Raw genomic sequence first — 16,123 nt, 5'->3', positions numbered from 1 at the left:
ATCCAGAAAACACATTAGAAAGCAACATGAATATGAAACGAGAAACAAAGACATTCTTTACCCTTACAGTGTGGGAATGCACATTTTAAAGGACAACATTAAACATTTATATTTTGCAGGACAAGAATGCAATACAGTTTTACAACACAATCTAACAGCAGGAGCATCTCCCAAGTTCACTTCCTTACAAACAAGCAAACAAAAAAGGTTGCAGATCCCTAACAATATACATTTGCCCAAAAAACAAATCCCTGGCAATTCCCTGGTATTATATATAACATCTCAGCCAGGTGGTGCTTAACTGGTGATGCCAGATAACGTCATGATGGGACATCAGAGGTGATGGTATCATGTACACCCACAAGCAAGGTGACATGGGTCACCTTGAATGTCAGTGAAGGCAAATGAACAGAAGGACAGTGAGGGCAGAGAAGGTTGCTACAGTGAAGTCTGAACTCACACAAATGTTCAAGTAAGCCTAGTACCGTATGCTCACTGGAAGGACAGATCGTGAAGCTGAGGCTCCAATACTTTGGCCACCTCATGAGAAGAGAAGAATCCTTGGAAAAGACCCTGATGTTGGGAAAGATGGAGGGCACTAGGAGAAGGGGATGACAGAGGACGAGATGGTTGGACAGTGTTCTCGAAGCTACGAACATGAGTTTGACCAAACTGCGGGAGGCAGCGCAAGACAGGAGTGCCTGGCGTGCTCTGGTCCATGGGGTCACGAAGAGTCGGACACGACTAAATGACTAAACAACAACAACAAGCCTAGTATTTTCTGATAATTTGTTTGATTGCATTGGTTATCCCTATTTTAAAATGAATTTGAAATTAACAAACATCTGATGCAGCCCCAGATTCTGCAGATGGCAGACTCTGCATCCAGTGTGACCCGTGGTAGCAGCTTTGAAATCAAGCCTGCTCACAGAAGAGCATTAATATTAAGTTCAGATTTCTATGCACAGTGGAGGGGGGACCAATATTATCTTGGCTGCAGAGAAAGAGGCAGAATTCGTTTCCACATGAAGAAATCTGGCTTGAAACAGTCCCACCCCTTAACTCTTGATATCAATGATGTTTGTGTGGTACAATGGTGACATCCAGTGTTTGATGAACAAATCTCATGCCTACATGTCTATCTCTCAAATCCATCAACATTGTAACCTTGACATGCTTGCCTGCTTTAGAATTTAAAACGGAATGTAACAAAGGAGGAGGAAGGGAGAGAGGGTCACATCACAGGGTTTTGTGTAGGCTATATTTACTAGATCATTGTGCAAATACAAAGTCTAAGGTCTGGCATGGATTTTGCCATCCTGAGAATTTTTTAAGCAAGTTGCGAGCTGTGATGGAAGATGAGGAAAGCTGGAAAATATGTGGGCGAAGGGCTCTGCAACAGAAAGGGTGTGCAAAACACAGCATGTGTTTGCAAAAGTTGGTTTCGCGTAAATCTCGGTTCCACGCCGAATCCTTTGCTGGGCACTCAGTGCTATGGCAGTTGTGGCATGCAGCAAGTTGGGGCCAGGTAGAGCAAGGGGTAGTAATCAGGTGAACAGATGTGGGTGGCAGGCAATATGAGAGAGCGAGAGAAGCAGGTGTAGGACAGCCAAATTCCCAGCTTTAAAGGGACAGTCCTCTGTTTGAAGAGTTGTCCATCCCATTACCAGTTTGAGGATAAAGAACCATAAAAAGGGAGAGCAGCTGAGAACAGCAGAGGTAACTCCAGGCATCCCCAAACTTTGGCCCTCCAGATGTTTTGGACTACAATTCCCATCTTTGCTGACCACTGGTCCTGTTAGCTAGGGATCATGGGAGTTGTAGGCCAAAACATCTGGAGGGCCGCAGTTTGGGGATGCCTGGGTAACTGCATATTGGCTTCATGACTCTGCCCAGCTATTGTGGCATAACTCTCTGGGCGAAAATCTGAAGTCTCTGACCCAATCGGCAGACCAACTTTGGTGATGTGGACGGTCATATAACAGAAAGGTAGCAGTGCTGGGCCAGTTATATAGGATGAGGACCCACATTTTTTTTTTACCTCTAATGAGGTAGGTTTTCAAGTGTCTTCAAATTAGGGCATTTTCCCCTACCCAAATTCCTCCCACTTTGCTTGAAGCCTAAAGAGCTTGCACACACACACACGAAAGTTAGCGTCATTACATACTTGTATTTGCACAGGTCATGTTGAAAGAGACGCTACACTTTCCTGAAGTGCTGTTTGATTGTAGTTATCCTGTGAGCAAGAGTTCCAATAAATGTTGAGAGATGGAAGGAACTGAAAGGTAAAAAAAACACAAGAGAGATGTGAGAAAAGGATGATAGTTAGACAACAGGGACTCCTAGTTTGGCCCTCAATGCCGCAGAATTGCCCACCTCTGCATCAGCTCTCTCATCTCTTTGGGAACATGATAAAACTACCTTAAACTATTTGTCTAACACACGATGGTCTATATAGCCAATGTACTCCCCAGACATTGGTGGATGATCACTCCCATTTTTAACCTAACATGTCTTTGAGATAGGTTTGCCTGAGAGATCTAGCAACTGACCCATAGTTGCCCTAGGAGCATGACAGCTGAGTGCAGATTTGCACCTGGATCTCTCACCAGTCCTTCTCCAGCACCCAAATCATTTCACCACACCGGCCTGAGTGAGTTTTTAACCCTGGGCTATCCCATTCATGGGGACCCAGGTGGCGCTGTGGGTTAAACCACTGAGCCTAGGGCTTGCCGATCAGAAGGTCAGCGGTTCGAATCCCTGTGACGGGGTGAGCTCCCGTTGCTCGGTCCCAGCTCCTGCCAACCTAGCAGTTCGAAAGCACATCAAAAGTGCAAGTAGATAAATAGGGACCGCTACAGCAGGAAGGTAAACGGCGTTGCCATGTGCTGCTCTGGTTTGCCAGAAGCGGCTTTGTCATGCTGACCACATGACCTGGAAGCTATACGCCGGCACCCTCGGCCAATAATGCGAGATGAGCACGCAACCCCAGAGTCGGTCACGACTGGACCTAATGGTCAGGGGTCCCCTTTACCTTTACCCTTTATCCCATTCATAGAGCAGATAGTTTTTTAGCCACAATGCTACACTAGCTTCCTATTAGAGGACACAGCTCTATACATTGCACATTCTCTTCCCAGAACAAGGCTTCGCCAGTGAGAGTGGCAACATGGCAATATCCAAGAACCATTGCAGTGACTCAAGTCCAAGGCTAAAGGCTGGAACAAGGTCCATTCATCCTATGGATACACTGGCCTTGCCAGTAACCATTTTCTTTTATAGGGCAGAAGAGGGTGGGGGGGGGAAAGATCCCAAAACCCAAGACAGGTGCCATTTAAAACACTAATCCAAGCCCAAATACTGTCACCTATGAGCTCCAGGTATGTTTTCTCATCCCAGGATATTACTGTCGTCACCTGGGCACACCCTGCAGTTATCACACGATTTTGTGTCCTCTTTAATGATGAACAAGAAGGCAACAGTCATAGAAGGTGTCATCAGAGTAGATGAGACCTGTCTTGTGTCTCTGGAACAATGAGTCACACAGCTGACACAAGATAGTATTTTGGGGAAATTCTGAATATTTGCTCAAGGCCGACAACAACAAAACAGAACAGAAAGTGTATCGATGTGATAAGAGCCACAGGTGAGCCTTGGGACTAGATGACTCTTGGGGTCCCTTCCAACTCTTATAATTTTGTGACTTAGGTGGTTTTAGAAGGAGGACAGACAACTTTAAAGGACACAATTCCTAACTGAGCTTTTATTTTGCAGCATTTCTGAATTGCTATACCTCTGAATGGAGGAATGGCTGTTACCTTGGCTTTCCAGGAAGATTTGACTGATCAAAGTTGTAAAGAAAATGCTGGACCAACAACCACTCCAAGGCAAATAACAACTGCAGCTGTAATGAATCTTCACTATTTTTATACCATCCTCACCAACAAAACAAATGGCTTCCCATTTGCAACCCAAGAAGAAAAAATGGAAAGGTAACAATAGCAAGAGACAGGAAGGCATGCTGATAGGGTGCCACAATTGCATCTTCATCAACGACAAAAATGATAGTTTTTTAATTTAAGAAAATGCACTTGTTATTTCACATGCATATATAGAAATAATAATGTTAAATGCACATAATATGCAGCCATGCTGCTGCATTCTGTAGTACCTGCAGCTTCTGAACCAGCCTTAAGGGCAGCACCATATAGACTGCACTGCAATAATCCCATTTTGAGGTTATTGGTGTCAAGGAGCACCTAGTCACCTGCAGCCAATGTGCACGTTCACCATCTCAGTGGGAACTAAGCTGCAGTTTATGCAGAGGAATGGCATTCCAAGAGAACAAGCAGAATATGCCCACATACTTCTCTAACCAAAAACAAACAAACAAACAAACACACCCCACCAACTCTTCATCTGAGTGTTACAGATTGCTGGACAAATATTACCAAGATGATCAAGATAGACAAATTTGTACTGTAAGTATAGAACTCATGGACAGCCAACGGAGCTGCATGTTAGAAGATTCAGGAAAGAGATAAGGAAGTTCTTCTAATGCATAATTATAAACTACGGAACTCACTCCTACAGACTACATCCCTTTGAACTCTACTCCCTTCAAATTCATAGAATTGTAGAGTTGGAAGAAACTCTGAGGGTCATCTAGTTCAAGCGCCTGCAATGCAGGAATCTCAACAACAACAACTACTACTACTCTAAAAGACTTCTGAAGCAACTAATGGATAATGGCACAACACACTGTAAAGAACACCGTTTGGGGGCAAAAAAATTGCAAGCATTCAAGTGACTGACCATGCACACAAAACAAGAAAAGTTTTGCATTTGAGAACCAACATGAGTATCAATGAGTACAACGCTTCATCTGGGGGTCAGGATTTACACAGCAGTTAGGACACTAGATTGAAACTCTGAAAAGCCGTAAGCTTAACATTCCTCCACAGGAAGCAAGCAACTCCATGGTTGGAAGGAACTAACACCAGACCCGGCATGTTTGACTTTACGGAGACTGACTTGCATGGGCCACAAAGACACATTTTAAAACCAGCATGCAGGAAAGATTCCCTAAAGTTGTGTCTGCACCTGGGTAAGTTGATCCTTCCTTCATACACCTGTGTCCCTAGGGCTCTTCCACAAGGAGCCAGAGTTGACCATGTGACTCATATCCAATGCAGGAATACATGACAGCTCTTTTAAATAAGAGAGAACCAGCCACGTTACTCTGGAGCTGAGTACTGTAAACATGGTTGTAACCATGTTGTTGTTGTTGTTTAGTCGTTTAGTCGTGTCCGACTCTTCGTGACCCCATGGACCATAGCACGCCAGGCACTCCTGTCTTCCACTGCCTCCACATGTTGCCCAGACCTAATTTGTCCCAGGGCTCAGCCCCAACATCAGTTGTTTTTCTGTCAGCATCTCAACATCTTGCATTATTCATCTATTTCCATCCCACCTCTCCTCCAAGGAGCTCTTCTACATGATCTGTTTTGTCATTGCAACAACTTTGTGAAGTAGGTTAAGCAAAGAGATCCAAGGTTATCCAATGAGCACACGGCATGAGTGGGATTCTGAACATGGGTCTGCCTCCAACACTCTAGCCATTATGCTACCCCAGTTTCCAATACAGGAATAGATCTATGGAGCTGTACATGAGATGGTCTAGCACTGTCTACCCAGATTGAGAGAAAAATCGTCTGCACTTCTACCCAGAAGTAAGTTGTATTGTGTTCAGCGAGGCTTACTCCCTGGAAAGTGTGCCCAGAATTGCATTCTAAGACCCCTTATGCCAAGGATTAAACCTGGAAGCTTCTAATATGCATGACAGTCCCTCTACCACGTAGCATGGCTCCTCTATCTGAGCCAGTAATCCCTACTCGGTTTAGGTGACCTTTAGGCCAATCACTGCCTCTCACCCTAACCTACCTCACAAGTTTGTTGGGGGGATTAAATGAGATGGCGGAGAACCATGTTTGCCACCTTGAGCTCCCTGGAGAAAAAGTTGAGATATAAATGAAATCAATCAATCAGATTCAATCATACATACACACTGAGATCACTATATAGAAATAGTAATAATGTGAAATGAGAATGGAGATAAGTAGGCCTACTTGCGAGAAGATGCGCAGTGCTTTCCCCTCTGCGTTAAACAAAGGAACTTCAACAGGTGTCACTTCCAAACAGATTTTACCCACCCCACCCCCAATTTCCTCTTCTTCCCACCTCTCCCCCCCCCCCACTAAAATTAAGCAGCTCTCTCTCTCTCTCTCTCTCTCTCTCTCTCTCTCCAGTTGCTCATATGAGCCCACCTCCTCTGGCTTATAATTCAATGGCCACCGCAGCCACTGAAACCACTGGCATAAGGGGAGAGACAAGCTTCCGAGACGCACAGAACTCTTCTCCCGAAAACACAAGTTTCATCATGGCCCCTTAGTCTGAAACTTCGCTCAGTCTCTGCGTCCGAAGCAGAACACCATCTCCCGCTTTTCCCAACTAAATTATTAAGCACAGATAAGAGAAAGAAAGAAAGAAAATCTTCCAGCTTTGAGGCGGGTGGAGCAGGAGCAGCTCTTGCCTAATGGCCCGTCAAGGAATTATCTCCAGGGCGAGGCAGGCAGCAACCTTCCCAAAGTGGAAAATTCCCTCTCCAACACACCCAGGCGTGTGTGGGCAACCCGACCCGCAAGTTTGTCCTCCCTGGGGTGCTCCTCGGCTTGGGTGGAGGCGGGGGGGGGGGCTCCATCCATCCACCCGGATTCTCTCCTGCTCCCTCTTACCCCAGTGCGTTATCTCCTCGCCGTGTGTGCGCGCGCGCTTCACTCCGGGCAGCGATTGCCTCGGGTCTCCGCCGCTCCTGGCTCCTGCCGAGTCCCTGCCCGGCTCTTCCCAAACACCGACGGCGCTGGCTCCTCCCTGCCACCCGCCAGCCCGCCCGCCCCCGGGAGCAGGCCAACCTGGAAGCGGCGCAGTCTCTTCCACACAAGGCGGATCGGAAGCGACGCCGTCGCCACATGCCTTTCCAGCCTGTCAGCAGAAGCTCAGCTGCAGCACTTTCCCCGAGTCCTTGGGCTTGTTTGTTCTTTCTTGGGGGGGCTGGGGGGGCAGTTTTCCCCTCCCGTCCATCCAGCGTGGGGGAAAGTTTGCGCGGAGTTCCAGAGAGAGGTTAAAACGAACAGGTGCATCTGCCAGCCTGCAACTATTTAGGTTAGGTGAAAAACAGCATCCATAAGAAAGTTTGCCTTTAAGGTGGGCCATTCCCTGCCCCCCAAGATCTATTACCTTCCCCATGGGCGTAGCCAGGATTTCTTTTAGGAGGGGGAGGCTTTATGTTGGGGGGGCAGAACCAAGCTTATCTGCAACGCAATTGTTCAGTTAGTTAAGTGTTTTTATTTATTGGTTAAGGGGGGCAGCTGTGTCCCCCCCATCCCCCACCAGCTATGCCTATGATCTTCCCTGTCCTGATGGATTTTGGGCCAAGTTTTTCCAGATCTCTGAAAACTAGGAAACTATAGTTTGGAGTGGATTTTTTCATGTCTTGGACTGGGAATACAGAAAACTACTGAATAGCCAACAGCAGCTTTTCAGGGTCTCAGAATTTCCCCATCACTTGCTGTTGGATGCTTTGTTACCTAGAGGTGCCAGTGGTTGGATGCAGGACTTCGGGCAGGGCCACAGATAGTTAAAATATTTTTATTGATTTACTTGATTTTGGGGGTGGGAGCTGCCCCCCATGCTAACTTTGAAGGCCACATTTCTGACTGGGCAGTCTAACAGGAAGCTCATGCAGGTGAGGGGCAGGGCCAGATGTAAAAGTGGGCAGAGCAATGAATGTCGAAGGACAAATTCCAGCCAGGCAAAAACACTCAAGGAGGGTGCAGAGCAGGGCTGGGGTGAACTGTGGCTTGCAGAAAGAAGGCGTGTCTGTGGAGGGGGTTCCAAGGAGCAGACAGAGAGGCCTGGAGATCACATTTGGTCCCTGAGACTGAGATTCCCCATCCCTGATATAACGCTTATTCTCTTCCACTGAACTATGGTTTGCCCCTCACCACCACCTCAAGAGGACTCAAACAAACCATTCGGTATAGTGGTGCCTGCAGGCTGACATTTGCCAGCACCGGCTTGTGTCACAGTTAAAATTCCAGTGTGGATCATCTGCTGCTATGAGATGTCCTTCTTTGGTTATTTCCTGGAGTTGCTGCAACATGGGTCCATCCCAAAGCACAATGGTTTGAATTATGGTGCTGGATGAGACTCTTGAGAGTCCCATGGACTGCAAGAAGATCAAACCTATCCATTCTGAAGGAAATCAGCCCTGAGTGCTCACTGGAAGGACAGATCGTGAAGCTGAGGCTCCAATACTTTGGCCACCTCATGAGAAGAGAAGAATCCTTGGAAAAGACCCTGATGTTGGGAAAGATTGAGGGCACTAGGAGAAGGGGACGACAGAGGACAAGATGGTTGGACAGTGTTCTCGAAGCTACGAACATGAGTTTGACCAAGCTGCGGGAGGCAGTGGAAGACAGGAATGCCTGGCGTGCTCTGGTCCATGGGGTCACGAAGAGTCGGACACGACTAAACGACTAAACAACAACAAATATCAGAAGCCCTGGACAACATGGGAGAAGCAAATGATGTGACTCTTTCCTAAACCAGCAGTGCTCTGGTTTCCAAAAGGAGCAACACTACTTGCTGTAAGAAGCAGCTACTAGTTCAAGATGTGAGCATTTCTGATGTTATCTTTCCGGGCTGGCACAGCCACAGCTCCCACACCATGAAGGTACCATTTAGGCAAACCTCCTCTTCTCTAAACAGAAGTGCATTTTGCTTTATTTCGCTCATGGAAATCATCCTCATTGAAAGCATGTGATCCTCATGATGGATAAGTAAGACCGGTAATCAACCCCTAATGGCCAATATATAGAAAAAGGCAGGCATTGTCGCTTTGCAGAAGCAAAGGAAGTAGTGGGACTGCAGTACCAAGTACTTGGAAGGTGTGGGATTTGCCAGTAGCCACCCAGTTCTGCTTGCTTTTGAAAACAATCTGTTGCAAGATTTCAGCCACTGTTATTGGTATCTTCACAAATCTGAAAGTACATGTGCGTATCATTCTCCTAAAGCCTCCCAACCAGCAGAATTTGTGCATGCAAATACCCTCCCAATAAAAGAAGACCGGTTGGGTCAGGAGCTGCCATTGCTACAGCATATTCCGTTTACAAGGTATGTGTCTCATATCTTTATAACCTCCAGGCTAAAACTACTAGAACAAGCATAGGGATTGCGCTTGTTAACTTTATAGAAACTTCAGAATTCACTGTCAGAATCTGCAGCAGCTCCTTCCGGGCACCAAGGAGGGCAGGCTGAATTCCTCCTTTCTTTAACCTATACAGTGGTACCTCTGGTTACGAACTTAATTCATTCCGGAGGTCCGTTCTTCACCTGAAACCTTTCTTAACCTGAGATACCACTTTAGCTAATGGGGCCTCCCGCCGCCGCCGCAATTTCTGTTCTCCTCCTGAGGTAAAGTTCTTAACCTGAGGTACTACTTCCGGGTTAGCAGAGTCTGTAACCCAAGGTACCACTGTAAATTCATTTGATACAAGGTGCCAGAAGTACATTACTCTAAAAAGCTTGAGCATTCATGGAGCTGGAGTAAAAGATGCAGCTTGGTGGTAAATCACACACTATGCGTGGAGAAAGTCCTGGGTTCAATAACCAGCAGGAAATAATCCAGTGTCAATATCCAAAGGAATTCAGTAGGGCATGAGCATGACCAAGGAACAATCTATGTGGCTTCTAACAACTGGAAGGCTCCAGAGGGAGATCTTATATATTGTGGGCTCCTAAAGTACAACCTTTTAATGAGGGTGAAAGAGGAGAGCGCAAAATATGGTCTGAAGCTCAACATCAAAAAAACCAAGATCATGGCCACCGGTCCCATCACCTCCTGGCAAATAGAAGGGGAAGAAATGGAGGCAGTGAGAGATTTTACTTTCTTGGGCTCCTTGATCACTGCAGATGGTGACAGCAGTCACGAAATTAAAAGACGCCTGCTTCTTGGGAGAAAAGCAATGACAAACCTAGACAGCATCTTAAAAAGCAGAGACATCACCTTGCCGACAAAGGTCCGTATAGTTAAAGCTATGGTTTTCCCAGTAGTGATGTATGGAAGTGAGGTAAAGGTAAAGGGACCCCTGACCATTAGGTCCAGTCGTGACCGACTCTGGGGTTGCGCGCTCATCTCGCATTATTGGCCGAGGGAGCCGGCGTTTGTCCGAAGACAGCTTCCAGGTCATGTGGCCAGCATGACAAAGCTGCTTCTGGCGAACCAGAGCAGCACATGGAAACGCCGTTTACCTTCCCGCTGTAGCGGTTCCTATTTATCTACTTGCATTTTGACGTGCTTTCGAACTGCTAGGTTGGCAGGAGCTGGGACCAAGCAACGGGAGCTCACCCCATCACAGGGATTCGAACCACCGACCTTCTGATCAGCAAGCCCTAGGCTCAGTGGTTTAACCACAGCGCCACCTGGGTCCCTGAGAGCTGGACCATAAAGAAGGCTGATCGCCGAAGAATTGAGGCTTTTGAATTATGGTGCTGGAGGAGACTCTTGAGAGTCCCATGGACTGCAAGAAGATCAAACCTATCAATTCTTAAGGAAATCAGCCCTGAGTGCACCCTGGAAGGACAGATCGTGAAGCTGAGGCTCCAATACTTTGGCCACCTCATGAGAAGAGAAGAATCCTTGGAAAAGTCCCTGATGTTGGGAAAGATTGAGGGCACTAGGAGAAGGGGACGACAGAGGACAAGATGGTTGGACAGTGTTCTCGAAGCTACGAACATGAGTTTGACCAAACTGCGGGAGGCAGTGCAAGACAGGAGTGCCTGGCGTGCTATGGTCCATGGGGTCACGAAGAGTCGGACACGACTAAACGACTAAACAACAACAAAGTACACTCTAAACACAGCTGCTGGCAGTAAAGGCTTAATGGGGATTTCTCACTCGTGAGTAGACTGCTTACAGTGGTTCTAGATCTGTAGACATTGTACTGTGTTGTTGTTCTTCCAGCCTGGACTTTTGTTACCAGTCCTCTCAAGGACTGTGGGTCCCTCCTCTTCCTCTTCTGACAGTTTCAGGGGATTTTTCAACAGGCATCAACTTGGATCTTCAAGGGGATCCACAGCATTGGATCGGGGGGGGGGGGGCTGCCTGCTCCTCAAGGTTGTGGATCTGTGAGGTGTCTGGTTCTTCCTCCAAGGAGTCAGTGTCTGGTACCAGGTCAGGACCAGATATGACATCAGTGTGGTAAAAAAAAAAAAAAATTCCCCACCCAGTGCCGGATTTACGTATAAGCTAAATAAGCTGTAGCTTAGGGCCCCATTCTCTTGCCCCCCCCCCAAAAAAAACACAGGATGTACATTTCCAAAATACAAGATAAAAAACAAATAAGATGAAACCGACTTACAGCAACAGTGTTTTGTGTTGTGTGGGCTCCTATGATGTAAGTAATGGGCCCCTCCTGCTAGCCTGCTCCCTAAAATATCACTGCTCATTTCTATATACAGTGGTACCTTGAATTTGTTCCGGAAGTCTGTTCCGAAAGCAAAGTGTTCCAAAACCAAGGCGCGCTTTCCTATAGAAAGTAATGCAAAACGAATTAATTCGTTCCAGACTTTTTAAAAACAACCCCTAAAACAGCAATTTAACATGAATTTTACTATATGTTGTTGTTGTTTAGTCATTTAGTCGTGTCCGACTCTTTGTGACCCCATGGACCATAGCACGCCAGGCACTATTTTACTATATATTCAACACAAAAAGGCGACAATTTGTTATTGACAAAGGGCAGCTGGACCTATAAAGGGTCTCATTACCTTTAGTAGCTAGGGCCTCATCAAACCTAAATCCCATCCCTAAGGTAAAAGGAAGAACTTCCCTTGAAAACAAAACCATTTACAATTATAGCAATGATCTCAGGTGCTTGGTAGCCCGTATCCTTGCCTTTCTATGGTTCAGTTTAAGCATAGGGGAATATGTAACTTTTGCCATCGTGCTTTTTCAGACTGAGCAGCACTGGAAATCAGGGAGGCTTCAGATAAATATTTAACAGAAAAAGGGGGGAACCCACCCTTGGCCACTTTGCAATGATAAGGTAAAATTAACCTTGCACTCACCCAAATTCTGAAGTGCCCTTAAAAAGAGGCGCAAAAAAATAAAAGCCTCTTTTGCAGGAAAAGTAAAGCTCTAAGAAGCTGAAGGACAGGTTTCGGCACAGCACCAGACTTATCTACAAAGTGATATCCTTTTAAAAACCATAACTACCTGGGCGCCTCCTTTTTTAAGCCAAGGTTATATTCCTTGGGGAAGCGAAATCAGGCCTGACATTCCTCCATGTTTGACTTGTAAACACAGGAAAGGTGGGGCACGGTTCCAAAGTCTATTGCTCCTGTCATACAAGGCTGGGAGGTAGCAAGCAGAACTGTTCAGGTTCTGTACCCACCCTCCATTCAAATTTCGCACAGAGGAGAACAAAGTCTGCCTGTGGAAAAACAAGGCTTTGTTCTTGGATAATGCATACAGAATTGGCCATGGTGCTTGCTGCTCAGCTTGAACGGTTTATTCTGAATTTGCCTTTTGATGGCGGAGGGTCCTCCAGAGACATCATTTTTATTCGGTATTGCTTATCTTATTTTATTAAATATCTTATATTCTATTTATTCTATTATTTCTTGCCCACCCTTCACATGAACACACGATGTAATAACACAATATTATTATTATTATTATTATTATTATTATTATTATTATTATTATTATTAAAAGTTACAACTGCCGAAATAAGGTGGGTCCTAAAAATATACACCTTGGGTATCATAAGCAAGGGCAAAAAGGTTCAGCGTCAGTGAAAACCGGCATTTGACCTGATCCACCAGGCCTCCTCTCATGTTCACATTGTTTGGTTTGCTTACTTGAGTTGGAGCTCTTGGACATTCTCGGAGGGGAGCAATGGGGGGCATTCCAACTGATAATCCTCTCTGTTCCCCCAGAGAATTGAGATTACTGTTAGCATGTATGACGACAGGGCACTTTCTTCCTGTGACACCTGTCCTGTCATGTGTCAAAGCCCATCCACCTGTACATACACACTGCCCATATTTGTCGCTTGAGGTATCTTGTCTCAGCATCACGCTGTAATGTATGTGAAGCCTGTAATTTCCTGTGTAGGAAGCCTTATTGTGATCAGATGAGATTCTTCCTTGAATATCAGGTTTGGCTGGTTCGTTCCTTCCTGACCTCATACATCCTTTGGTATCAAGAACATCTTCTTGAGACATTGGGTTGGAGGGTTATACTTTGGGTGATAAGATATTTTGAGGGGGGCAGGGGGCAGGTTCCAAACTATTACCCACTTTCTCAATTCCAATCATTATCCAAATGAGAATACCTTCAAGGATGGATTGCTGCAATGGACTCTATGTGAGGGCCTGGTTCCAATAGATCAGGCATAGGCAACCTTGGCTCTCCAGATGTTTTGGAACTACAACTCCCATGATCCCTGACCACTGGCCCTGTTAGCTAGGGATCATGGGAGTTGTAGTTCCAAAACATCTGGAGAGCCAAGGTTGCCTATGCCTGCAATAGATCATGCAAAATGCAGCGGTTGGACTGCTGATGGCAGACAACATTGTTTAAACTTCTACACTGGCTGCCCATCTGCTACCAAGCCAGGTTCAAGGTCCTTTGCATTAATTTACAAAGTGCTGAACAACTTAGGTTGAGAGGACCTTAGCTTATATCCCAACTCAATAACTGAGATCATCTGCAGGAGCATTCATGCTCATTCCTGAGTTGATAAGGCTCTTTTGAAAGCAACAAGAAACAGTCTTTGGTGACATCCTCCCAGTATTATGGGATACTGTACTCTGCCAACAGTATCTGTGCCATGCCTTTTACATGCCTGCTGATAACGTTACAGTTTCATCAAGCTTATGCAGGCAATTAACAATACATATTTCCATAACAGCTACCTGATTTCTGGCTTCAATTTTTTTATGCATTTTAAGTGTTTTATGTATAATTGTTGCAAACCACTCTGATAATTTTTTAAAAAAAATGAATACAGGTATATAAATCTTTTTTCATAAATGGAAAGTTGTTGATTAATTTATATTCCCATATTCCCCAGTTTCAGCAACACTGGAAGTTTTTGCCCTTATCTTAAATTTCCAACATGCAGTTTTTGTTTAGTCATTTAGTCGTGTCCGACTCTTTGTGACCCCATGGACCAGAGCACGCCAGGCACTCCTGTCTTCCACTGCCTCCCGCAGTTTGGTCAGACTCATGTTCAAGGACACTGTCCAACCATCTTGTCCTCTGTCATCCCCTTCTCATTGTGCCCTCAATCTTTCCCAACATCCAGGGAGCCTTCTCTTCTCATGAGGTGGCCAAAGTATTGGAGCCTCAGCTTCAGGATCTGTCCTCCCAGTGAGCACTCAGGGCTGATTTCCTTCAGAATGGATAGGTTTGATCTTCTTGCAGTCCATGGGACTCTCAAGAGTCTCCTCCAGCACCATAATTCAAAAGCACCAACCCTGGGCTATTTCCTTCATTCCTTAGAAACCACGATACCAAATATTTGTGTGCAATTGCATGCACACCTGTAAATATGCAGCCAACTATATTGGGGGCAGGTGATGTAGAAGGAGCCTGTCCTTAGCTGAAGTAAGGCTTCCACAGTCAAACTCAAGCATGAACATGGCACCTGACAAATAATTTGCAGCAAGCATTGCCAGCCTGTTGGGAACGCTACTTTATGGAAGTGAGTCATGGGCAACTTATGCTAATGACCAGTACCAAGATAAAGGTCTACCAGGCTTGCGTGTTGAGCACACTGCTTTATTGCCAGCCTAGTTATCAAGGAAGCTGAGCAGAGGAAAAGAAAGCTGATGGTGTGCCAAATGTTCTGCAGTTTCTCCCCCTGCAAAAGAGGCTTCCATTTTTCTGCCTTATTCTCAGGACACTTCAGTCCTTCTGTGAGTGTGGGGTTTTGAGCTTACATCATTGAGAGATGGTGGAGGGTGTGGCTGTTTGGCTATCTTTGCATTGTGCAGCCTCCCTGGCTGCCTCTACTATCTGATCTTTTGAAGAAGAAAAAAGCCCCAGGGAAGCCCCTTACTTTGGGCTTTGATTGAAGGGTGGCACCTGGGGAGGCTGCAGAATGTAAACCGCTGATGATTTGATTTGTAGAGTGAATACGGTACTAGAACACTCCTGGGCTAACCCAAAAGTAAGACAAGTACATCAAAATCCCAGCACCCTACAAATGACAATTTCACACACACAAAAACCCTCCCCCTTTTGGTCATTTTCAAATACAATCTATTTTCTCACTAAATGGCAAAGAATGGTTAAAAAAGAGGACACAATGCATTTTTGACACAGCATCTGTATCTTTATTGAGACCAATCGAGCCTATGTTAATTCTAAAATAATTAGAAGTTGTGACACATTTGAACCCGAATGCCACATGAGGACAAGGCTATCAAATGGCTCCTAGCTGTGATGACTGTGGTCTCTCTCCATGGCTGGAGGCCATATTGCTTCTGAATACCAGATGCTCTTGTGTTGGGTCCTTCTTTCAGGCTTTGCCTGAGCATCTGGTTAGCCACTATGAGAACAGAATGCTGGACTAGATGAGCCATTGACCTGATCCAGCAATCTTCTCTTATGTTCTTATTTTCAGAGTCTGCTTCTTTTTTGCTGGCACAAGGTGACTTTTCAAGACTTTTCATTTTTGAGTAGGTGCCAAAAAACAACAACACCCCACCTCTCTGTAGGATCCTGCTGTCCAACTGTACCAGTATGACTAATAGGGGAAGCAGTCTCACAATTTCATAATAATTGTTGTTATTTTATTATTTATACCCCACACATCTGACTGGGTTTCCCCAGCCCCTCTGGGTGCATATAAAAACATAATAAAACATCAAACAAACTGTAAGCCAACCCGGGACTATGGACTTCTTTCAAATATTTTCTTTTAAAATAAATTCTTTATTGAAATTCATTGATGTCATTACAGATTTAACTTCACACATTCACATACAT

At 45.5% G+C, this 16,123-nt stretch overlaps 1 protein-coding gene across 2 annotated transcripts in view; it reads right to left on the bottom strand.

Annotated features, from left to right (window-relative positions):
* Positions 1-6,933, bottom strand: part of CCDC68 (coiled-coil domain containing 68) — a 28,667-nt gene extending 21,734 nt beyond the window's left edge. The window contains exons 1-2 of one of the 2 annotated variants that reach the window (XM_035100522.3): positions 6,795-6,933; positions 2,168-2,278 (exon numbers count right to left, since the gene is read on the bottom strand). In XM_035100522.3, the coding sequence (XP_034956413.3) occupies positions 2,168-2,186 (19 nt within the window). In that variant the 5' untranslated portion in view covers positions 2,187-2,278; positions 6,795-6,933. Of the gene's footprint in view, positions 1-2,167; positions 2,279-3,818; positions 3,849-6,794 lie in introns of those variants that run through there. The other variant, XM_088653116.1, reaches the window with a different exon arrangement.
* Positions 6,934-16,123: the final 9,190 nt, after the last annotated feature.

The sequence above is a fragment of the Zootoca vivipara genome, chromosome 10 (assembly GCF_965207765.1).
Source record: "Zootoca vivipara chromosome 10, rZooViv2.hap1.1, whole genome shotgun sequence".
In the NCBI taxonomy this organism is placed as follows: domain Eukaryota; kingdom Metazoa; phylum Chordata; class Lepidosauria; order Squamata; family Lacertidae; genus Zootoca; species Zootoca vivipara.
Note: the sequence above shows the minus strand (reverse complement) of the source record. Positions and strands in the feature narration are given on the sequence as shown.